The sequence below is a fragment of the Physella acuta genome, unplaced genomic scaffold, assembly GCF_028476545.2.
Source record: "Physella acuta isolate Inbredline_101_S28 unplaced genomic scaffold, ASM2847654v3 ptg000118l, whole genome shotgun sequence".
NCBI classification, from domain to species: Eukaryota; Metazoa; Mollusca; class Gastropoda; family Physidae; genus Physella; species Physella acuta.
In genome coordinates, this window is record NW_026731638.1 from 722,916 (window position 1) to 750,401 (window position 27,486).

The 27,486-nt window shown below is 35.2% G+C and overlaps 1 protein-coding gene and 1 long non-coding RNA gene across 2 annotated transcripts; both read right to left on the reverse strand.

Annotated features, from left to right (window-relative positions):
• Positions 1–1,523: 1,523 nt before the first annotated feature.
• Positions 1,524–2,550, reverse strand: LOC131934806 (uncharacterized). The gene is made up of 3 exons (XR_009385844.1): positions 2,465–2,550; positions 1,845–1,923; positions 1,524–1,596 (listed from the first exon to the last, which is right to left on the reverse strand). It is a non-coding gene; the product is annotated as an uncharacterized LOC131934806 (long non-coding RNA).
• A 2,090-nt stretch (positions 2,551–4,640) lies between these two features.
• LOC131934853 (uncharacterized) lies at positions 4,641–26,684 on the reverse strand. The gene is made up of 7 exons (XM_059290997.1): positions 26,578–26,684; positions 12,351–12,617; positions 10,978–11,096; positions 9,896–10,094; positions 6,386–6,437; positions 6,203–6,282; positions 4,641–5,261 (listed from the first exon to the last, which is right to left on the reverse strand). Exons 1-7 carry the CDS (start codon positions 26,624–26,626, stop codon positions 5,176–5,178), a joined length of 852 nt encoding a protein of 283 aa, XP_059146980.1. The 5' UTR covers positions 26,627–26,684; the 3' UTR covers positions 4,641–5,175.
• Between the last annotated feature and the right edge of the window lie 802 nt (positions 26,685–27,486).

Here is a 27,486-nt window from a genome sequence, read left to right on the forward strand (position 1 = left end):
AACTACGGGGGATGGCAACTCAGGATGTGGACACACTTTTTAATCAATTTTTAACTACTTAAAGTTTTTGAAATAGATTAGAATCTCTTAGAAATAAGAATTGCGCACCATCCGTACTAGTACTAATTCATATGCGGTTTATTGAGACATAGGAAATAGCACAAAGTACTACTTGTGGGCACAGAAAATTTGACGAAAGTGAGAAAATTAAATCTTTTACGTATATTTCGTTTATCTGTCTAAAGCAAATTTATAGGCTTTTGAAAAACCAAAAGTAGAAACGTTCCTCTTCCGGCTATTGGAAAAAGCTGAAAAGTTGATACAGAACTCTTCATTCGATATAAAACTTATATACCTATATATGAAATGTCATCAACCTGTAATGGTACTCACATTACTTTGTTTACAATCAGACACATACACACTTACAGACATATAGGCCTACGGACAAATTTGCAAAACTACATTTTTCCGAATCAGAGTGGTGAGAAAATATTGATTTCCATTTTTTAGCACGATTACAATACTTCCTCTATACTTCGTATTCGAGAACGTAAAAAGAAAACTAGCTTCTTCATCTATAACGTAAACCTACAATTACATCACACCTATAAAATTAGACTCTACAACTTTAAACTGTACCTACACGTACATCACACCTATAAAGTTAGACTCTACAACTTTAAACTGTACCTACACGTACATCACACCTATAAAGTTAGACTCTACAACTTTAAACTGTACCTACACGTACATCACACCTATAAAGTTAGACTCTACAACTTTAAACTGTACCTACACGTACATCACACCTATAAAGTTAGACTCTACAACTTTAAACTGTACCTACACGTACATCACACCTATAAAGTTAGACTCTACAACTTTAAACTGTACCTACACGTACATCACACCTATAAAGTTAGACTCTACAACTTTAAACTATACCTACAAGTACATCACACCTATAAAGTTAGACTCTACAACTTTAAACTATACCTACAAGTACATCACACCTATAAAGTTAGACTCTATAACTAAAACCTACACCTACACGTACATAGCACATATTACCTTAGACAATACAACTATAATCTCATGTTATTATAACACAATGTCCCAACGTGTAGCTAGTTGACTTACCACTAATAATGCCATCACGGGGAAAGTCCCCCACTGTTTCGTTAGCCGGGCATGTATTGAAGTTGTTGGTGAATTCCATCTCGTCCAAACTCGGCCTCTGTCCGGTGCACCTGACGTCATGAGGGAAACGGCCCAGACTGTTCAAACCGTTTCTACTGCCCTCGTTGCAGTTTGACTCGTTCTCTATGGAGCACGTCGTATAGACGGAATAGTTACTACAGCTGGAATTATCCTGGCATTTGGCTCCGATCCTCAATACATCGCAGCCTAGATATAACGAAGCTATAAATTGAGGCTGTGGTATATTAATATAATATTTTATGTATCAAAAAATATATTTTGTTAAGATTGATTTGAATTTCTCTTACCTAGCACAGGGAAGGTAAGGATTAACAAGATAGGTAGTTTCCATGTCCAGGTGACATCTATTTCAATGTGTCTGAATTCTGATCTCTATATCAAACATATCGTTTACTAAAATTAATGATTTCTCTTTTTAATTGATTATCATGGTTATTGTAAATTAGGCACGTGAATGTTCTTATATTAAATTTTAATTAATTAAGTAAATGTAGCTTGTTAACATAAATATCAGGTAGGATTGAACTATTTACTTTTTTTTTAAATGTGTTAAACATCGGCCCTCACACATGCATAACCACAGTAGTTAAGTAATGTAAAATCTTGCTCCGTCTACCTACATCAGGTATTGTCTTGATAGTATCTGTGCCTTCCAGCCCAGAGGCCCTTTAACCAGGTATGTGTTTGGTGTTATCTGTCCTGCATATGTTAAGACTTTATCAAAACCAAAAACTGCTAAATACAGTTGTTAAGCTAAACATGTACTGATAGAAATAAAAGTATATTTTAATGGTAATCTATTGTTTTAGGTGCACAAAATCGGTCGGATTGAAAAAAAAGATAACTCATTAAAATGGTAAACACACAAGTTTAGTGTTATGTATTGTATAAACTATAATAATAAACAAAAAGCTGAATATGCTCTATAGCACTATAGGCCAGAAATTAACATTAAAAAGCAGTGTTTGAAAGCAAGAATTGCTATATAAACATTGGTCTTAAGTGGTTTTCATTGAAATTATAATTATAATATACAGAGAAAAAAACAACTTTAAAACAAGGTTTGTCTTGTTGCATCTGATGAAAACAGCACTCACCTGTTTTATTACTCAGTTTTAATAACCTTTTTTTACTAGATCTATCTTCGGCTGACTTTACGTGACTAAAACGATATTACCTTTTAAATATATTGACTCGCTGTAATTTGAAGTAAAATCATTTGTTTCTCTTTTAAGCTTACCAATAAAAGAAACAAAATTGATACTTTAAGACCACTGCTAAGGCATATTGTGTAATATTAAGTGTAAACAATTGCTACAAGACGATATGTAGGCCGACTCGTTCAATTTTAATGCGCAACGGTGTAACACCTAAAAAGTGCGCAACACAATTTACATGTTATGTGTCTGCGTGTTGTGTATGTGTGTTTGTGTGTTTGTGTGGTGTGCGTGTGTGTGTGCGCGCGCGTGAGTGTGTGTTATGTTGTGTGTGTATGTGTGTGACCAATCTTTTCTCTCTACATAAACAAAGGCTTCAAGAAACAAACACAAACCCTTCACATTACCAAACTTTTCACCACCACCCTCCACTGCATACAAAACTAATTGCCCCTCCTCTATAACAATCCGTCCAAATCCATCAACAGCAAGATCAACCCTATAAAACCCAAACTCAAACGTAGTAGATTTGATACAATCCTCTAATCTAATAGATACGATCCGATCCCCTGACATTAACCAAACGTTGCAACGGCTATTTAAACATGTATAGTACACAACACACACTCATACACACACACACACATATGTATATATATATATATATATATATATATATATATATATATATATATAGATAGATAGATATATACATATATTATATATGTAGAATATATAGGCCTATATATATATATATATATATATATATATATATATATATATATATATATATATATATATATATATATGAAGGGCTCAGTGGAAAAAGTACTTAAGTTACATTTTGTCAAAAATGAGTTAAGACCGGTATATTATTTGACTACGTACACTTAACCATCCCTGTAAATTTGGGCCATGGAAAAAGTACAGAAGTAGCTTAATTTAAATACTCTGCATCAGCTGTTTTGGTATTTCAATAACAATTAAAAAACTTTGCACTCATTTTTCTCAAAACTCTCAAAATACACTTAAGTACTTTTTCCACTAAGCCCTTCATATATATATATATATATATATATATATACATATATATATATATATATATATATATATATATATATATATATATATATAAATGAGGTGTGTAGATACGTCAAGCCACATCCGTTATGACCTCTCTAACTGACTCATTGAAACTTTTCTCATTCATCTATTACAGGGGTCGGCGACCGGCGGCTCGCGAACCGCATGCGGCTCTTTTGATGTCAAGATGCGGCTCTTCAGCTCCATGCACAAATATTAATAATTATTTTATTTTAATTTAAAACTCATAAAATTTTTAGTCTGCAACACTCTCTATTTCAATGTACGTCCTTGTTTTCTAAAAAAAATGTAAACAATGCCTGTTTTTTGGATCATATTTATGGAGGCACGGATTTACCTACACCCCCCCCCCCCCGCCCACCATCCTCGCGTGCTCTATGAAAGTCTTGAATGTAAGTTACTCACTAGTTCGGTTTAATCCTTGAATGTCGTGTGCCGCATTATCAATATTTTAGGGTGTTCCTAAAATCTAATGTGGACGCTTTGTGCTCGCAGGATAGGTCTGGGCGCCAAATCGCACTCTACAGAGACGCCCGCCAGAGGATTCGCCTGATTCGATTTAGTGAGCGACCATAGCAAAACCATTTTATCCATAGCCTATCGCGCACTCAAAACACACACAACACACACACTCCACACACACACACACACACACATATATATATATATATATATATATATATATATATATATATATATATATATATATATATATATATATGTATATATATATATATATATGTATATATATATATATATATATATATATATATATATATATATATATATATATATATATCTGTGTGTGTGTTTTTTGTTTAAATATATTTAAAATATCTTAATTTAATATGAAATTTACTATATAATAGTTACTGTTTTTACTGGCTCGTTAATGAAGTATAGAGACAAACATCTGACAAAACAAACAAAGAAAAATTACCTAACTACAAAATACATTTATAAAGAAATGGAAAACATTTGATATATAAATATATTATAATTTAATACTCATTGAGGGTTAATGTTATAACGCTTTTCATATAAAAGAATGTCTCAAAATAGTATTGAAATTATAATAATACTATATTATTTTATTATAATGCATTGGTATAAAAAGCAAACTCAACAATTCTTTCTAATTCTTTCTTAGCAGATGTTATTTAGCACTTGTGATTGTTTCATTACCTGTATATTCTTTTTTTTTCTTTTAAAATACTTGTTCACATTTTTATAATATTTTATTAAGCTAAGTTCCTTTTTTTTAAAAAACCATACTATAAATATTTTCGCCCGAAAACTAGAGCACTTCGATGTTTCATATATGAGGCAGGACGAAATAGATGATTTTTTTCCAAGTGGAATGTAATAGGATGTTGTGTTTTGATTACATTAAGAATATGATTGAGGGGGGGGGGGAGTTTAGGAAAATTAGCTGAAAATAAATATGTGAATTTTACGGAAGCGAGCGAGAAAAATAGTATACTTAGTAGTATACTAAATATATAAAATATATAAATAGTATACTTTTTTTGTTACATTCTAAGATACCTATTAAAATCATACAGATGAAATGTGGGGAAATTTAGAAAAGATAAAAAACCACGTGATGTTAGTAAAGCTCATACAACGTTGACATGGCGATTAAAACAACAAAGGCTGATCGATGTGGTAGCTGTGGTGCTGTCCTTGGTTAACCCGCAGGAGCAGCCTGCTGTTGGATAGCAACCATCAGTTGCTCTAGGTTTGCTATCAATTGATTCCTTCTTCGCCAAGCAGCTGGAAAAAAAGTACAATAAACCAGATGAGCGAGAACTTAACATTGTTCTCTTATTCAACACAGCGGAGCATAGAAGGCAAAAAAAAATGCAATCATCCATTGAGTAAAAACATCTGACCTTAACCACTTATGCCCAGTTTTCATGACGAAAATTGCAAATAATAAATAAAACTCGAAACCTTAACCCACATCCCACATGACCATGGGAAATAGAGCTAGAAATGCAATAAACCCAATCAGTGAAAATTTCAAACGTTACCACCACGCCTCCCATGCATTAACATAGCAAAGAAAAATGCTATTGGCCAGATCAGTGAAAACACCAGACCTGACCCCCTCCATCCCCCCTCCAACTCCCATGGCGAAGAATGGCAAATAATAATGCTATTCACGATAATGCTATGCCCAACATGGGCACGTACATGTTGTACTATCTATCTATGTAATTCTCTTCATGGAGGGACCATGCGGGACACAACCACGTATACCCACGCCGACACGCCCCTCAACAAACCATATCGATACCACCCCCCAACAACACCAGTCTGGTGAACTAAGGTTCACACCAAAATATTTACAATCGTAGAGCCAGGTCGAATGAGTGAGGCTGCTAGGGGCAGATAATTTAGTTTTTAAACAATTTGAAACTAGGGGGGGGGGGGGGGGGGGGGAGGGAGGTAATAACAAGCTCTGCTTTATCTTTTCATTGTTATCTGTAAACAGTCGTCATGGACGGCTGCTTTCGCCGGGGCGGGGGTGGGGGAGGGAGGTGGGATAATCTTCCTTCACGAGCTACTGATTCTGTTTTAAAACAAAATATTTTCAGTCGCTGCATTGGTAGTGTCGAATTCACTGAGTTACTGAAAAGTAGAAAATAAAACAATTAAATAGCGGCGTGTGCTACGTCGCGGGTCGCTTCATGTACAATAAAATAACTTACTCAGAAAATAGAGAAATGCCATGAAGGTTGAATGAAAAACGAACACTATCAGTGTCATTCTGATTTTCAAATTCTCATTCCTATTCAATATTAATAAAGGAAAGCATTTAGTAAAAGTCAGTGAAACAATGTTTACAAAAAAAAAGAAGAGAAATAATCGAGTTAAAATAAAACTATACGTACCAATCAAGACATTTTCCTGATAAATCACATATTTTTAGTGTGAAAACTTGGGCTATAAAAAGAAGTAAAAATGTATAGAAATTTTTGCAAGAGGAAAAGGAACGCTAGGAGTTGTGGCATAAGATATTTTGTTTTATTAAAAACTATCCCTTTGTTCCAATTACTGTTTGGTAGAGATAACTACTACAGGTTGGTTTTTTTTTTTTTTTTTTTTTGAAAATTAGAAACAGTAGCCATATTATGTCCCAAGCATAAGAATTAATTTTGGACTATGTTTAGGGAATGATGTGGATTATATTTAAGGAGAGGGGCAAGATATTAAATGAGAATGATTAGATAACGGTTGAGACATAAGGGCTTATAAGAAAGTAGTTGCTTTAAAGCTTGGAGTTGTGTATGTGTTGTTGTTAGCGTATGGATCTCCCCACGATCTAGCTGGGTATCAGGTGTTCAGAACACGGGTTCTCGCATCTGATGGGAGGGAAGATAAGCCTGTTGAGAACCCACGGAAGATAGCGATCAAACTTCGGTGATGAAACCTTCATCTTCTAAGCCAGTTTGTCGAAGTTTAGTGCATGGAGGTGAACATAAACAATGGAAGTTGCGCTCCTGAGCCGGAATGTCTGTGTCATGATAGTAAATAAATCTAGGGCAGTGGTTCTTAGCCTAGGGTAGTGGTTCTTAGCCTTGGGTAGTGGTTCTTAGCCTAGGGTAGTGGTTCGTAGCCTAGGGTAGTGGTTCTTACACTGGGTTCGGTCGAAACCCAGGGGTTCGGTGAGTCATTGTCGTGGATTCGGCGGAGGTCAATTCACACACACCTGACTTATAAATATGATTCACGATAGGGTATTGTCAGAGCGGAGCTTAAAACTAATAAGTAGGGTTTGTTGAATGCGGATATAAAACGTGTGGGGTTCGTTACCTCCAAAAAGGATAAAAACCACTTGGCTAGGTTATAGATGTTAGCTTTAGATTCGGCTCATTTGTTTACTGTACGAGTTGGGACATTGTGTAGAGTGGGCCTAGATGAGGTATTTAATATCCATGTGTATTTACTATATTTAGTCCTAGTTAACTAAATCATTGATTTTAGTAGAGTCAGGCTTTTGCGACTAAAACATTGAAATGCGTGGAAAAGCGTCTAAATTACGTGTTGTATTTCTTAATCACACACACACACACACACACATATATATATATATATATATATATATATATATATATATATATATATATATATATATATATATATATATATATATATATATATGTATATGTATATATATATATATGTATATATATATATATATATATATATATATATATATATATATATATATATATATATATATATATATATATATATATATGTATATATATATATATATATATATATATATATATATATATATATATATATATATATATATATAAAGCAATGTATGTGTGTGTGTTTGTTTGTTTGTCTGTCCTTTATGCATTACTACACCTCTCATCACATCGGCGTGAAACTTTGGGAAGTTGTTGAGAATATTTCTGGGGAGGTTTCTGCGGAAAAAAAATTTCAAATTCGCAGGGGTGGCGCCCCGGCAGGGCGCGATTTGTTTTTCTCTATATACCGTATATAAAAATAAAAGTCGATTTTGGTTTGGCATCGTTCATCCGATAGCCATGAGACTTTGGGGAGTTCATTATACCACTCTAGGGAAGGGTTCTGTAAAAAAATAATTTGTAATTTCGCAAAGGCGGCGCCACGGGAGGGTCCGATTTTTCTCTATATACGGTATATAAAAATAATAAAAGTGAATTGCAGTGACACTGTTCATCCGATAGGCATGAAACTTTGGGGAGTTCATTATACCACTCTAGGGAAAGGTTCTGTAAAAAAATAATTTTTAATTTCGCAAGGGCGGCGCCACGGGAGGGTCCGATTTTTCTCTATATTCGGTTTATAAAAATAAAAGTCGATTTTGGTATGACACCGTTATCCGATAGCCATGAGACTTTGAGGGAGATGATTAGAACAATTCAGGGAAGGTTTCTGTAAAAGAATAATTTTTAATTTCGCAAGGGCGGCGCCAGGGGAGGGTCCAATTTCTCTCTTTTTACGGTATATAAAAAAAATAAAAGTGAATTGCAGTGACACCGTTTATCCGATAGGCATGAAACTTTGGGGAGTTCGTTATAACCCTCTAGGAAAGGGTTATGTAAAAAAATAATTTTTAATTTCGCAAGGGCGGCGCCACGGGAGGGTGCGATTTTTCTCTATATACGGTATATAAAATTTCGTTTTCACACCGTTCATCCGTGTACCATGAAACTTTGGGGAGATGATTAGATCACTCAATGGTAGGGTTCTGCAAAAAATATTGTTTTATATTGCAAGGGCGGCGCACCACCGGGGGGGGGGCGATTTTTTTTTCTCTGTACACGGTATATAAAAAATAAAACTCGGATGCGGTTCATCCGACTGCCATGAAACTTTAGGGAGTAGATGAGAATACTCCCGAGAATATTTCTGCGAAAAAGAAAACCAAAGTTTCTTACGGGCGGCGCCATATAGGGTACAACTTTCGTCAATACACGGTTTGGCGCCCAGAGTTTTAGAGCGATTTAGTTGGCACTTGGCACCCGTTAATCGAGCGTCCTGCATAGCGAGTAAGGGGTACTACTATACTCAGCGGTAAAACTACAACAGTCTTCTAAAAATAACATTGTAACGCGAGGAAATCCTTCTGTACAGTTTCGTCACCTTGCCAAAGATGAAAAAATAACTTTTTGAATATGAGGAGCCTACTGTAGAGTTTCGTCACTTTGCCAGTGATGCAATAAGAATCTACTATTAGACAATCGAGCATCTAATAATAGACCATTAGTAACGCTAGCATATTGCATCAGTCACACTGATGTTTAAAACATGTCAAATACTTTTTTACGTGTTAAAGAAAAAAAGCCTGTTCATTTGTGGCACTTTAGCGAATGATGAAATCTGCATCATTATTAACAGGATGCTATTTGGCACGATGGCGCCTATTACTTTTAAGGAGCCAGGGGTCGTACGCCGCGCCTATGCGGTAGTGTAATCTGGGGGGGGGGGCTGAGAACGCCCCTGTACATCTCTGACACATGGGCGGTCACCGAAGTGTGTTCTAACATATTATTTCGGTGAGTGATTAATGTACACTCAATGTTTACATGCGGTAGTGTAGGTAAAACTGTGTCCCAATATTTATGAATTAAGCGCAGGCTTTGTTTACATTTTAATAACTCACTTTTAGAAAAGACGGTCACGGGTCTAAGAACATATGACTGGTAACGCGTTGGTGAAATCTTTCTAATACATTTCGTCATACTTTCTTCTATCCCCGCGGCAACGCGCGGGGGACGGGTACGCTAGTATATATATATATATTAGATTAAGAAAGTACTTAGTATGACATAAATTTTTAAATAGAAAAAAATTCTTCACAGAGGTAAGTTCAAAACAACAAACTGACTTAAGTTTCTCACCGTCTTTCTTCCCGACGCGGAACTTCTCGAAACTTCCGGCTAGTGTAACCCCAGTGACTTTGCAAAACGGAGGGTTAATTTTGCCAATACTAAATTGAATTATGTATCCAGGCTGTATGTAGACCTTCATCTCATCGGTGTCAGAGGTCAAGGCCAGGTCCAGCTCTCTATCGTTGGTCTCGGTGACGGTCAGCATTAACTAAGGACGGACAAAAAGGTTCAGCTGACAAAGGTTTATACAGTCACTCGTAAATTATCTTTGTTCTATTGTATTTAAAAAAAAAACAAGCGTACAACAGATTTTATTTCTTTTCTTTTTTCTTTCAGTCCCATTACAACTTCTGTGATTAAACATAATTTGACATCCATAATATAATTGAACGTTAAGCCTAGATTATTTTTGAAGTAAAAATAAAGTCGAAGTAATTTCAATGGGGTACGTTGGCGATCATAACATTTCAAAATACACTGACGGCAGGAAAGTAGAGTTCACGTGTTTCAGTGAGGATAGTGTAATCATCAGTATGCCGAACTGCATTTACTTTCCCTAACGTTAATTACGAACTAATCAGAGTTGGTTGGGTTCAGGGCAGTCTTACAGGAAGGATCCTGTGATCCAAACTCCTGACTTTCAGGTTAGCAGTCAAACGCTCTACCATTCGAGCAGTCCGTTTGTAAATCACTTGTGAACTATCCGCGATTTCTGATGTTCTAATGTGTGGACATCTCGTTTAAGAGAAATGCATCGTTTATATCAAAGTGTCTATGCAATCTCTCTCTCTCTCTCTCTCTCTCTCTCTCTCTTCTCCTGTTCATGCCCAAAACACATGGGGCAGATGAAGTAGAGTTCATCTGTTTCAGAGACCTCTGCCTTTGAAAGGATAGTGTAATCAGCACTATGCCTAGTCGCCTCTTTTTCCATTACGTGAGTTAGGTACGCATCAGAGCTGGGTGAACTCAGGCACATTCTACTAACTTGAACCCGGATTCGAACTATACCTTAGGGTTAACAGTCTACCTCTCTACCGGTAGGTCCCGCTGTCCCATCAAGCCAAATCAAACGCCGCTCAACTGATTCCTACCTTGGCTTTGTCGGTCTTTTCTCTTATGAGGATAAAGCAGACGCTGATCACCTTGCCCGATTGGTCGACCTGAAATGTGTAGGCGAGGTCCGGCTTGGTGGTGCCATTGTCGGTGCTGCCTGGGGAACAAAGAAGAAGGTGCTGGCAAGTAGGGAACAGTTGGGCTAATGGGGAACAAACATGGTGCTTTTAAGTAGGGAACAGTTGGGTTAATGGGGAACAAACATGGTGCTTTTAAGTAGGGAACAGTTGGACTAATGGGGAACAAACATGGTGCTTTTAAGTAGGGAACAGTTGGACTAATAGGGAACAAACATGGTACTTTTAAGTAGGGAACAGTTGGGTTAATGGGGAACAAACATGGTGCTTTTAAGTAGGGAACAGTTGGGTTAATGGGGAACAAACATGGTGCTTTTAAGTAGGGAACAGTTGGACTAATGGGGAACAAACATGGTGCTTTTAAGTAGGGAACAGTTGGACTAATAGGGAACAAACATGGTACTTTTAAGTAGGGAACAGTTGGACTAATGGGGAACAAACATGGTGCTTTTAAGTAGGGAACAGTTTGACTAATGGGGAACAAACATGGTACTTTTAAGTAGGGAACAGTTTGACTAATGGGGAACAAACATGGTACTTTTAAGTAGGGAACAGTTGGACTAATGGGGAACAAACATGGTACTTTTAAGTAGGGAACATGTAGGGAACAGCTCAGCCTATTGTTGAACTGTGGAACATATCTGGATTTATCTAGTAGGGAACAGCTGGGCCTTATGTTGAGCTTGGGAACAAATCTGGTTGTATCTAGTAGGGAACAGCTGGGCGTTTTGTTGAGATGGGGAATATATCTGGTTATGGTTAGTAGGGAACAGGTTGGCTAATAGGGGTCAAGGGAAGACAACTGGTGATGTACAGAGTAAAGACATGGCAGAGTGGTTTCCCTGGTGTGTTGCGAAGTGACTTTGCGGACAGGGTCGACGTTGGAAATAATTAGCACGAAGTCCTTATATAGATTCCTCGTTCATTTATTGAAACTTTAAAAAAAAAACGTTTAATATTAGTTATTTTAAATCACTTTTAATGACAATGTATCCAGTTTCTTTATCGGCGTTTAATTTTTTTTAAACTTATATTTTTACTTATTTTGATATTTTCCTATTAGTTTGATTTAATGCTATAGCATTATTGACATTGTGAGTTATACAAAAATACGGCATCTATTATATTGGTGGTAAGGTTAGAGATAATAATGCGAATAATGGAGAGGTAATCACTAACAGCAAAGATTAAAAAAAAAAAAACGTAAAAATAGTTAACATTATTTTTACAATTTTGTAAAATTACAGGATCCCTATTGATGCAAGCTAACTTACGATTAGTGATGTTACTACAACACATCAACTCGACGCTTTCCTTAACCGGGCACGTATTTAAGCTTTTGGTGAAGTTTGTCTGGCTCATATTCAGGCGCTCTCCGTTCTTATTGCGTACGACATCTTGGGGAAAACGGCTCAGAGCTCTCGCGTCGAGTTTCCTGTCGTCTTCACAGTGCGACACTACCGAGTCCCTCTTGTACTGGGACTCGTAACTACAGCGGCAGTTATCCTGGCAATCAGATCCAAACCACCTGACATCACAGCCTGCAAACAGTTGATTAACAAACGCGTCATTGTCTTGTGGCTATTTTAAATTCTAACCGATCATAGAAAATTAAACAAATGATCATTTAATGTATTAACAATGTAAAAAGCCAAATTAAATTTTAATATACATATACTTAAATAATGTTTTTTTTAAAAGGATGTTTAGCATGTTATGATAAGCTCAACAAAAAATATGAATGTATTCAGGATGCTATTTGTCGCTCTGGGTTATCATGTGAGCACTATGGCGCTAATGTTAGTTTCAACGAGCCAGCGGCCGTACGCGGCGCCTCTGCTTTAGTATATCGGGGGGGGGGGGGCTTCCGAGAGGGACGCTACGCCTCTGATATATACATTTATAATGCAGGAAATAAATTGACCCCCCCCCCCCCCATGAGACGATCCTGACTACGCAACTGCTACCATATATGCCATTTCTCTCCCAATAGTTACTATGCTACATAAGTGTTCAGTTTATGACGTTTTATACAAAATATACAAGAAACAGAATATAGCTTCGGGTTAGTACAGTTTAAGAAAAGGGACATATCCCTATATTATTATTATCCATCCAACAAATTCTTAACAAGGTAGAGAAATATATTGCTATGTTCTACTTAAACTATTTACAAATATACCTCGATTTTACTCAACAGATATATTCGTAGATCAAAAGATTGACTCAAGCTAGACCCTGCATGAATAACCGAAACAGCACCAGTTTATTTTACACGACAGCTAAAGCGTTTGGAGTCTACAGTTTATATTATACATGACTGTTAACGTATTCATGTAACATATTTACTTCACGAAAACTCACAAGTGAAGCTCATCCGTTGAGTCACATAAAATATAATATTATTCTATTTTAAAATAAAACGTTTAATATTAATTATTTTAAATTACTTTTAATAACAATGTATTCTGTGTCTTTATCGGCTTTTCAATTTTTTAAACTCATATTTTCACTTATTATGAAATTTGCTTATTTGTTTAATTTAATGTTAGAGCATTCCTGACATTATGAGTTATACAAAATTAAGGAATCTTCTATATTGCCGGTTTGTGATAGTAATGCGAAGAATGGAGGGGTAATCACTAACAGCAAAGATTAAAAATAAACAACGTTAAATAGTTAACATTATTTTACATTTTTTTTTAAAATCACAGTATCCCCCTTTGACGCAAGCTAACTTACGATTAGTGATGTTACTAAAACACATCAACTCGACGCTTTCCTTAACCGGGCACGTATTTAAGCTTTTGTTGAAGTTTGTCTGGCTCATATTCAGACTCTCTTCGTTCTGACAGCGTACGACATCATGGGGAAAACGGCTCAGAGTTCTCGCGTCGAGTTTCCTGTCGTCTTCACAGTGTGACACTACCGAGTTTCTCTTGTGCCAGGACTCGTTACTACAGCGGTAGTTATCCTGGCAATCAGATGTAAACCATCTGACATCAAAGCCTGAAAACAGTTGATTAACAAACGCGTCATTGTCTTGTGGCTATTTTAAATTCTAACCGATCATAGAAAATGAAACAAATGATCAGTTAATGTATTAACAATGTAAAAAGCCAAATTAATTTTTAATATGCATATAGGCCTACTTAAATAATGTTTTTTAAAAGGATTTTTAGCTTGTTATGCTAATCTCTACAAATAATATGAATTTACAACGTAAAAACCAAATTAATTTGGAGTATGTTTATACTTAAATAATGATTTTTTTAAAAAAGGATTTTTAGCTTCTTATGCTAAGCTCTACAAATAATATGAATTTATTCATTTAAGCTGCGTTAGTAAAAAAAAATATTTAAAAAAATATTCTGTTAGACAATAGTTTATTATTATCTTACCGAGCAGAGGGTGAGTAATGTATAAAATGAAAATTAATTTCCATGACTTTTGGATCTCCATGTCAATGTCTATGAACTATTTTCTCTCCATCGAAAATAAATTAACCTTGAATCAGCCCGCTTTAATTATTGCTTGTTTTATTAATGTTATATATATTTTTACACGTTGATGTTTTATTATTACATTTTAATTCAGGAAATGAAAAAATAAAAGTTGTTTTGCTCTCGGCAGATGTGTGTGCTCGTCCAATTTCAATGCTCAACGGTGCATAAAGAAGATATTAATATAAAGAGTGCGCAATGTAGTTTTACATTGTATTGATTCATTTTGTTTATACGCCTTTCAATTCCATGGATAGAACTTACTGTTACACAAGTCACCAGAAGAGAACCTCAATGACATAGAGCTTAAGCTAGCATTTTCCTACACTGCTCTATTCAACCACTCAAACTTTCTACCACTCCACCACTCATCAACTCCTCCACTCCTCCTTTCAGTCACTCATCCACTCCACCACTCCACCACTCCACCACTCCACCACTCCTCCATTCCACCACTCCTACACTCCTCCGCTCCTCTACTCCTCCACCCCACCACTCATCAACTCTTCCACTCCTCCTTTCAACCATTCATCCACTCCACCACTCCTCCACTTCACCACTCCTCCACTCCCCCACCTCACCACTCATCAACTCCTCCACTCCTCCTTTCAACCACCCCTCCACTCAAACAATCCACTACTCCACCACTACTCCACGCCTCCACTGCTCCACTACACCACTCCTCTACTCTCCACTCCATTACTCTAACACTCCAACACTTCAACACTCCAACACTCCTCCACTCCTCCACTCCTCCCACTCCATCACTCCTCCACTCTACTACTTAACAACTCAACCACTCCACCTCTCATCCACTCCACCACTCTTCCACTCTACTAATCAACCATTCCACCACTCCTCACTCCTCCACTCATCCTCTCCACCATTCCACCACTCCACCTTTCCAACACTCCACCACTCTACCACTCCAACACTCCACCACTCCTTTACTCCTGCACTCCACATCATAACCAAACTCGCGCCACCATTAAATTCACATTACCCCACCACTCCAATCTGGCTCGTACACGACACACTAGCATACTCCACAAAACCACACACGCTACTCCATATACTGTTAACTCACTCATCTGCATACCATACTCACTCCGGCTTCCCCCCTCCCTCAACTTTTCCAAGCCGAAAAACACCTTGTGCCCACTCTGCTAATCTAATCCATTGGCCCAATCAAATGACCTAATTTATTGACCCAATCCGCTAATGTAATCCATTGTCCAAAACCCATAACCTAATCCATTTACTTATCCCATGACCATAAACATTGGCCCAAACCCCTAATTTAAGCAATTGACTAAACCTTATGACCTAACTCAATTAAACTGCTGAATTCTAACATTCCCCACATTTATATTGCTGATACGTTTTAATTACCACCCAGTCAATTATGTCACGAGATCGTATCCAGACAGTTAAAAAGTTAATTACAATAAAGCACATGTATTTTAATTAGTTAAGGCGACATAATATATAGAATCTTACCGATGAAAAAAAATGGCATTCGTTATAGGTGAATAAGGAGAAGTCCTCATTGTGTGTGTGTGTATATATATAATATATTTATATATATACATATATATATATATATATATATATATATATATATATATATATATATATATATATATATATATATATATATATATATATATATATATTTGTATATTAATATATAAACCAACACATAAGTAAACTGGCCCCTACACTTATATGTATATATATATATATATATATATATATATATATATATATATATATATATATATATATATATATATATATATATATATATATATATGTATATATTTGTGTGTGTGTATAGATAAATTATAAAATTTATCTATACACACACACAAATATATACACATATATATATATATATATATATATATATATATATATATATATATATATATATATATATATATATATATATATATATTTGTACATTAATATATAAACCGACACAAGTAAACTGGCCCCTCCGCTTCATACTCCCGCTCCAATAGTAAAAGCCCATGAACATTTTAACACCCAACCTCCTGACCCAATCAACCGACGATGTCCCCTGATTGTTTTTGTCAATTTTACCTTCATAGCGGCCGTAAAAGAGAGAAATTTAAAAAACAAACAAATATGCTTGAAAATGTTCAAAAATCTAATATAAATTGTAAGAATCAAAGTAAAAAAAGTTGCTTAGGCAGAGCACTTGAAAATATATATATTTTTTTAAAGATGAAGACGATATTTCTATTTATTTTATCAAGACTAAATTTTAACCCAATGTTTCACTTGCGTAAGACAAGCATGGATTGGCTGTACAGAAACTCTGTGTCGATTTTCTTTATGTAAACTCCACTATTTACTTTCTCGTATACAGTGTATAAATAAAATATTGTAATCGTGATTTTTGCAAATCTCGACGTTTTACATCCCTCTGAGTCGGGAAAACATAATTTTGCAATCTTGTCCGTATGTCTGTGTGTATGTGTGTATGTGTGTCTGTAAACACGATAACTTGAGTACCGTTACGGCTAGGTTGATAAAATTTCATATATAAGTATATCAAATTAGTAGATCAGTATCCGTATCAACTTTTGAGCGATTACCAATAACCGGAACTTTTTCGACTTTTAATTTTTCAAAAGCCTATAACTTGAGTACTATTTCAGATAGGTAAATGAAACGTGAAAGATATAATTCTCTCTTCTTTTAAATTTTGAGTAATATCCGTTGACAGGAAGTAGTATGTTTTGCTATTTCCGATTTCTAAAAAAAAACGTATGTGAATTTATAAAGTACTAATAATTTTCCGCACTATTATTCACTTGGTGTGCAATTCTTTTTTCTACGAGATTCTATTCTATTTTAAAAAGTTTAAGTAATTAAAAAAGGATTAAAAATCATGTTTATATCGGCCCGAGTTGCCATCCCCCGTTGTGTTAAATAAGAATATTCGAGAAAGTTTAGGCGAGATCTTTCCCGGTTTATTTGTATTATCCGATACAATTTTTTAATACAATCATACTTTTTTAAACCACATCGCCTAATTATGACATAAAAAATCGGAAATGGCGTAAAGTACTACTTGCGAGCACAGAAAATAACTCAAAATTTGACGAAAGGAAGAAAATTAGATCTTTTACATATATTTCGTTTATTTAATTATAGTAGTCTATAATTTATATTCTACTTTTTAGTGCATTATTACATAAAAGCTTGTTATTAAAACGTTTTTTATTAATTTTTTTTTTAGATATAGGACCGGTAAAATAATAAAAGATAAAATTTTATTAAAAACTTAAGCCTAAAATTAATTCAGAAATTTAATCAATGCTATACAAGTTGCGGATCCAGAGAACTTGAAAATAATTTGATGAATTTAAGGCTACATTTCTATTTATTTTCATCAAGCCTAAGTTATAACCCGATGTTTCACTTTCGTAAGGCAAACATTGATTGGCTGTACAGGAACTCCATGATCGATTTCTGGCAGCCCCACTTTATAGTTTTTTTTTGTTTACAAAACTTTGCAGATCAAGTTTTTAAATAACAATGCAAATTAAAACACCATGACCTACTTTTTCTTTTTTTAGCTTACAATGTTTGCAATAAAATATATGGCGGCCTATCGAATAACAGGACACCATTGTTTATGTCGCCATTACACGTGAAAACCAAATTGTTTTTGCTTTTTTTTTTTAGTTTTTATTTAGTTACCGAAAATATTAAAAACATGAAATACATCCAATCTTGAGTAAAGTCCGAAAAAAAAACAGACAGACAGGATGTTATAACCATATTAATTTTAACTACGCCGTGCATGATTTTTAAATTAATTTATGGACCTCTCAATTTCCTTTGAGACTTTCCTCGCTGGTGTTGATTCATAAAAAATTAATTAGGCATCCAATTGAGTCAAATTTAATTTCAGATTGCATTGTCTTCATGTCTTGACCCAGGTGCCAACTGAATCGTATCGGTCAAGTAGAAGTGTCCGAATTTTCACTCCGGCGTTTAGATCTAGACAGACTGACGACCGACTGACGACAGACAGAGGAAGTGAGTTAAATAAAAGCCTGTAAAAATGGATTACACATATTGTATATGTCTTGAGTTGCCATCCCCCGTAGTGTTATATTAGAATATTCGAGAAAGTTTAGGGGGATCACTCCCGGTTTTTATTTAATTGTGTTAGAGATTCAAGTGATGTTTTCTTGAATATTAAAGACTGGCCAAGTCTTATTGTTTCTGGGTATTAACAATCAAACTACCCCCTTACACACACACACACACATATATATATATATATATATATATATATATATATATATATATATATATATATATATATATATATATATATATATATACATATATATATATATATATAAATATATATATATATATATATATATATATATATATATATATACATATATAAATATATAAATATATATATATATATATATATATATATATATATATATATATATATATATATATATATATATATATATATATATATATATATATATATATATATATATATATATATATATGTTTAAACATATTTTAAATATCTCAATTTATTATGACATTCACGATATAATAGTTAGTTGTTTTTACTTGCTCGTGGATGGAGTATAGAGAAAGTTTGTTATCGTGCACACAAAAAACCGTCAACTTGAGAACTTAAAATATCTTAATTTAATACAACATTCACTTGAGATGAAGTATAGAAAAACTATTGTTATCGTATCCTGCAAAACAAAAAAAAACATCTGACAAAAAAAGAGAGAAAAAATACCTAACTACAAAATACATTTATGAAGAAAAGGAAAACAGCTGATATATAATATTATAATTTAATGGTTTGATGGTTAATGTTATAACACGTTTTATTTAAAATAATGTGTCTAAAAATAGTATTAATGTTATAATAATGCTGTATTGTTTTTTAAAATTCCAACTCAACAATGTTTAAGTCTAATTCTTTCTTAGCAGATGTTCTTTGGCACTTGTAAATTTTTTAAATAACCTGTTTATTCGTTTTCTCTTTAAAGATACGTGTTCATAGTTTTATTCTAATATTTCATTTAGCTAAATTGCATTTTGTTTAACCATATATATTTTCGCCCGAAAACTCGAGTCTTTAGATGTCTTATATATGAGGCAGGACGAGTTAGAAGACATTTTTTCCATGTGATAGGATGTTTTTATTAGCACATTAAAAATAGGATGGAGGAAAAAAAATTAGATAAAATAGCTGAAAATAAACATGTGAATTTTAGAGAAGCGGGAAAAGGAGTAACCTATACTTTTTTGTGGCATTCTAAGATACCCTTAAAAATCATTCAGGTGCAATACGGAGAAAGTGGAAATGGGAAATTCGTTAAAATTTAGAAAAGATAAAAAAAAATAGTTATGTTGGTAAAGCTCATACAACGTTGACATAGCGATAAAAACCACATAGGCTGGTCGATGTGCTAGCGGTGCTGCAGAACGTGGTCAACCCGCAGGTGCAGCCAGCTCTTGGATAGCGGCTATCTGTTGCTGTAGGTTTAATACAAATTGATTCCATTTATTCAGTCTTCGCCTTCTTTGCCAAATATCTGGAAAAACAAAGTACAACAAACCAGATGAGCGAGAACTTAACATTGTTCTCTTATTCCACACAGCGGAGCATGGAAGTTAAAAAGAAAAATTGATTACATGAGTAAAAATATCTGACCTTAACCCCTTATGCCCAGCTCCCATTGCTAAATACTGTAAATAAGAAATACAATAGGGCTAGTAAGTCTCTGTCTTTCTCGCTGAAAATTCAAAAACTCGTTTTCCAGGGAGAGATACACACACATATATATATATATATATATATATATATATATATATATATATATATATATATATATATATATATATATATATATATATATATATATATATATATATAATTCTCTTCATGGAGACCCATGCGGGACACCACCACGTATACCCACGCCGACCCGACCCACCCTCGCTCTAAAGGCATACTCAACAGACCATATCAATACCACCCGCCCCCTCCTCCACACCAACACAAATCTGGTGAGCCGTGGTTCAATCCGAAATGTTTACAGTCGTAGAGCCGGGTCAAAATAGTGATAGCTGTTAGGGGCTGATAATTTAGTTTCTAAACGATTTGAAACTAAGGAGTGGTAATAACAAGTTCTGCTTGAACTTTTCCTTGTCGTCTGTAAACTGTCTTCATGGACGGCTGCTTTCACAGGGGCGGGGGTTGGGGGAGGGAGGGGGAATAATCGTCCTTCACGAGCTACTGATAGTGTTTTAAAACAAAACATTTTCAGTCGCTGCATTGGTAGTGTCGAATTCACAAATTATGAGTTACTGAAAAGTAGAAAATAAAACAATTTAATATCGGCGTATGCTATGTCGCGGGTCAGCTCTGTACAATAAAATAACTTACTCAAAAAATAGACCGTTGCTATGAAGATTGTTAAACCGATTACAGCAATAGATGCTTTTAAATCAACACGTATCAGTATCATTATGAGGGTCACTTTCTCATTCCTATTCAATAGTAATAAAGGAAAGCATTTAGTAAAAGTCAGTGAAACATTGTTTACAAAAAAAGAAGAGAAATTATCGAGTTAAAATAAAACTATACGTACCAATTAAAGCATTTTCCTGATCTATCACATTTTTTAAATTTGAAATCTTGGGCTGTAAAAAAAGTAAAGATGTCTAGATATTTATGGAAAAGGAAGGGGAAAGCTAGGAGTTGTGGTTCAAGAGATTTTTTTAATTAAAAACTAGCCCGTTGTACTAATTAACTGTATTGTAGAGATAACTCCCACAGGTGGGTTTTTTTTTGTTTTGAAAATTAGAAACAGTAGCCATATTATGTCCCAAGTATCAGAATTAATTTTTGATTACGTTTAGGGAATGCTGGGGATTATACTTAAGGAGAGGGGCAAGATATAAAATGAGAATGATTAGATAACGGTTGAGACATAAGGGCTTATAGAAAGTAGTTGAATTAGAGCCTGGAATTGTGTATGTGTTGTTGTAAGCGTATGGATCTCCCCACGATCTAGCTGGGTATCAGGTGTTCAGAGCACGGGTGCTCGCATCTGATGGGAGGGAACATAAGCCTGTTGAGAACCCACGGAAGATAGCGACCAAACTTCGGTGATGAAACCTTCATCTTCTAAGCCAGTTTGTCGAAGTTTAGTGCATGGAGGTGTACATAAACAATGGAAGTTGCGCTCCTGAGCCGGAATCTCTGTGTTGCGATAGTAAATAAATCTAGGGTACTGGTTCTTAGCCTAGGGTAGTGGTTCTTACACTGGGTTCGGTCGAACCCCAGGGGTTCGGTGAGTTAGTGTCGTGGATTCGGCAGAGGTCAATTCACACACACCTGACTTATAAATATGATTCACGATAGGGTATTGTCAGAGCGGAGCTTAAAACCAATAATTAGGGTTTGTTGAATGCGGATATAAAACGTGTGGGGTTCGTTACCTCCAAAAAGGATAAGAATCACTTACTTAAATTACTATATATATATATATATATATATATATATATATATATATATATACTAGCCCTGCTCTGTCTTCTGTGAAAAACCTTTCTATTAAAGACCATCACCTGTGTGTTTAGTAATCATTATAAACCCGGCATTGCCCACCCAAACCACAACCAACCAAAACCAAAACAACAAAACGCAAACATAACGCTAACACAATTACAAATACAAACGAAAACAAAAACCTAACAACAAACCCAACCACAATCACAAACACCAATACAAACACAAAGAAAAAACAAACAAAAAAGCAAACGAAAACAAAAACCTAACAACGAATCCAACCACAACCACAAACACCAATACGAACACAAAGACAAAAACAAACGAAAAAGCAAACGAAAATAAACCAAATCCAAACGCAAAACCAACCACAAACACAAACCCAAAGAAAAAAACACAAACGAAAAAGCAAACGAAAACAAACCAAATCCAAACGCAAAACCAACCACAAACACAAATACAAACCACAAACACAAATACAAACACAAACCCAAAGAAAAAACACAAACGAAAAAAGAAAGAACAAAAACGAACCAAATCGAAACGCAACCACTAACGCAAACCCAACCTAAACACAAAGAAAACACTAACGCGAACATAAACGCAAAGTGCTCACAGTCTAGCCCGGGACAGAATCGATTGTTTCAGCTTAATATATAAGATTAATAATAAATTATAGTACCCCAACTTATTCATAGTCTTTTGCACTCACTTAAACTAACGTAGGTGCCAAACCAAACCAAATGAACAATTATAATACTCCAAGCTTATTCGTAAAATACCTACAACATTTGCACTTGATCAGTCCCCGCTAATTATGTAATTATTTTTTTCCCAACACCAAAACAAAGTAATAAAAAGTAAATTCTTTTCAACTAATGCAATGTTTTATAAAGGGAAGTAATTGTGTTTTCCTAATTTATCAAAGGGAAGTAATTAGAATTTTTGTTATTTTTTAAAAATTGTGTTTAATGAACATGCCGACAATTATTACTATCAGTTTGAAAAATGAAAATTATTTCCCAACACTTTCAATAGTAACTTTTTAACTCATAAATTTAGACTATGAGCACGATAATAGTCTAACACTTAAATCCATCGAAGTATGTCAACGAAAAACAAACAAACTTATTTTTACATACAGAATTGAGTTTTATATATTAGATATATATATATATATATATATATATATATATATATATATATATATATATATATATATATAAGATTAATAAAGTACTTAGTATGATGTACATTTTGAAATAGAAAAAAAATTCTTCACAGAGGTGAAGGTTAGAACAACAAAGTGACATTAGTTTCTCACCGTCTTTCTGCCCGACGCGGAACTTCTCGAAACTTCCGGCTAGTGTAACCCTAGTGACGTTGTAAAACAGAGGGTAAGTGTCGCTAATAATAATGATATATCCAGACTGGATGTATACCTTCATCTCATCGGTGACAGAGGTCAAGAACAGGTCCAGCTCGCTATCGTTGGTCTCGGTGACGGTCAGCATTAACTAAGGACGGACAAAAAGGTTTATACAGTCACTCGTAAATTATCTTTGTTCTATTGTATTTAAAAAAAAATACAACAAGCGTGCAACAGATTATATTACTTTTCTTTTTTCTTTCAGTTCCATTACAACTTTTGTGATTAAACATAATTTGACATCAACAATATAATTAAACATTAAGCCTAGATTATTTTTGAAGTAAAAATAAAGTCTAAGTAATTTCAATGGGGTACGTTGGCGATCATAACATTTCAAAATACACTGACGGCAGGAAAGAAGAGTTCACGTGTTTCAGTGAGGATAGTGTAATCACAAGGATGCCGAACTGCATTTACTTTCCCTACCGTGAATTACGAACTCATTAGAGGTGGTTGGGTTCAAGGCAGTCTTACATGAAGAATCCTGGGATCCGAACTCCTGACTTTCAGGTTAGCAGTCAAACGCTCTAACATTCGAGCACTCCGTTTGTAAATCACTTGTGAACTATCCGCGATTTCTGATGTTCTAATGTGTGGACATCTCGATTAAGAGAAATGCATCGTTTATATCAAAGTGTCTACGCAATCTCTCTCTCTCTGTCTCTCCCTCTTTTCCTGTTTGTCCCCAAGACACATGGGGCAGATGAAGTAGAGTTCATCTGTTTCAGAGACCTCTGCATTTGAAAGGATAGTGTAATCAGCATGTATGCCTAGTTGCCTCTTTTTCCATTACGTGAGTTAAGAACCCATCAGAGCTGGGTGAACTCAGGCACATTCTACTAACTGGAACCCGGATTCGAACTATACCTTAGGGTTAACAGTCTACCTCTATACCGGTAGGTCCCGCTGTCCCATCAAGCCAAATCAAACGCCGCTCAACTGATTCCTACCTTGGCTTTGTCGGTCTTTTCTCCATTGACCACTCTTTTAAGGAAGCTAAAGCTGATGCTGATCACCTTAACCAAGTTGTCGACCTGAAATGTGTAGGCGAGGTCCGGCTTGGTTGTTTTAATTGGCGGTGCTGTCTGTTGAACAAAGAAGGTGCGGGCAAGTATGGAACAATTTCACTAATGGGGAACAAACATGGTACTTTTAAGTAGGGAATAGTTGGAGTAATGGGGAACAGAGATGGTACTTTTAAGTAGGAAACAGTTGAACTAATGGGGAACAAACATGGAACTTTTAAGTAGGGAATTGTTGGGCTAATGGGGAACAAACATGGTACTTTTAAGTAGGAAACAGTTGTACTAATGGGAAACAAACATGGTACTTTTAAGTAGGGAACAGTTGGACTAATGGGGAACAAACATGGTACTTTTAAGTAGGCAACAGTTGGACTAATGGGGAACAAACATGGTACTTTTAAGTAGGGAATTGTTGGACTAATGGGGAACAAACATGGTACTTTTAAGTAGGGAACAGTTGGACTAATGGGGAACAAACATGGTACTTTTAAGTAGGCAACAGTTGGACTAATGGGGAACAAACATGGTACTTTTAAGTAGGGAATTGTTGGACTAATGGGGAACAAACATGGTACTTTTAAGTAGGGAACAGTTGGACTAATGGGGAACAAACATGGTACTTTTTAGTTGGGAACATGTAGGGAACAGCTGAGCCTATTGTTGAACTGGGGACCATATCTGGATATATCTAGTAGGGAACAGCTGGGCCTTATGTTGAGCTGGGGAACAAATCGGGTTATATCTAGTAGGGAACAGCTGGGCCTTATGTTGAGCTGGGGAACAAATCTGGTTATATCTAGTAGGGAACAGCTGGGCCTTATGTTGAGCTTGGGAATAAATCTGGTTATGGTTAGTAGAGAACAGGTTGGCTAATAGGGGTCAAGTGAAGGGTCGACGTTGGAAATAATCAGCACGAAGTCCTTATATAGATTCCTCGTTCATTTATTGCACCTTATTTAAAAAACGTTTAATATTAGTTATTTCAAATCACTTTTAATTACATTGTATCCCGTGTCTTTATCGGCGTTTAATTTTTTTTAAACCTATATTTTCACTTATGTTGATATTTTCCTATTAGTTTGCTTTAATATAATAGCATTATTGACATTGTGAGTTATACAAAATTAAGGCATCTACTATATTGGTGGTAAGGTTAGAGATAATAATGCGAATAATGGAGGGGTAATCACTAACAGCAAGGATAAAAAAAAAACGTAAAAATAGTTTACATTATATTTACAAATTTGTAAAATTACAGGATCCCTATCGATGCAAGCTAACTTACGATTAGTGATGTTACTAAAACGCATGAACTGGACGCTTTCCTTAACCGGGCACGTATTTAAGCTTTTGGTGAAGTTTGTCTGGCTCATATTCAGACTCTCTTCGTTCTGACAGCGTACGACATCTTGGGGAAAACGGCTCAGAGTTCTCGCGTCGAGTTTCCTGTCGTCTTCACAGTGTGACACTACCGAGTCCCTCTTGTACCAGGACTCGTTACTACAGCGGTAGTTATCCTGGCAATCAGTTCTAAACCATCTGACATCACAGCCTGCAAAAAGTTGATTGACAAACAATCGTTGTCTTGTGGTTATTTAGACTTGTAACCGATCATATAAAATAAAACAATAATCATTTAATGTATTTACAATGTAAAAAGTATGTTTATACTTAAATAATGATTTTTTTAATTAAAAAAAAGAGTTTTAGCTTGTTATGCTCAGCTCTACAAATAATGTGAATTTAAAATGCAAAAAGCCAAATTAATTTTAAGTATGTTTATAGTTAAATAATGATTTTTTAAAGGAGTTTTAGCTTGTTATACTAAGCTCTACAAATAATATGAATTTATTCATTTAAGCTGCGTTTGTAAAAAAAATATGTTTAAAAATAATTCTGTTAGACAATAGTTTATTATTATCTTACCTAGCAGAGGGCGACTAATGCATAGAATGAAAATTAATTTCCAGGACATTTTAATTCAGGAAATGAAGAAATAAAAGTAGATTTTGCTCCCGGCAGATGTGTGTGCTTGTCCAATTTCAATGCTCAATGGTGTGTAAAAAATTATATTAACATAAACAGCGCGCACTATAGTTTTACATTGTATGGAATACATTTTGTTGATACGCAGTTCAATTCCACGAATACAATTTGCTGTTACACAAGTCAAGAGAAAAGCAACTTAATGACATAGAAATGAAGATGGCAGGCACCTCCCACTAATCCATTTCTCCACTCAAACACTCCTCCACTACAGTACTCCACCACTCCTCCATTCATTCACTCCACCACTCCACCACTCCAATACTTCTCCACTTCACCACTTCTCCACTCCAACACTCCACCACTCCTCCATTCATCCACTCCACCACTTAACCTGTTCACCACTCCAACACTCCAATACTTCTCCACTTCACCACTTCTTCACTCTAACACTCCACAACTCCATCAATTCTCCACTCCTGCAATCCTGCACTCCAACACATAACCAAACTCGCGCCACCATTAAAATCACCTCAACACGCCACTACAGCTAACAAACTCCTCCACATATCCAATCTGATCCCTATACGACAGATTAGCATATTCCACATATCCAATCTGGTCCCTACACGACACATTAGCATACTCCACATATCCAATCTGGTCCCTACACGACACATTAGCATACTCCACATATCCAATCTGGTCCCTACACGGCACATTAGCATACTCCACATATCCAATCTGGTCCCTATACGACACATTAGCATACTCCACACATCCAATCTGGTCCCTATACGACACATTAGCATACTCCACACATCCAATCTGGTCCCTACACGACACATT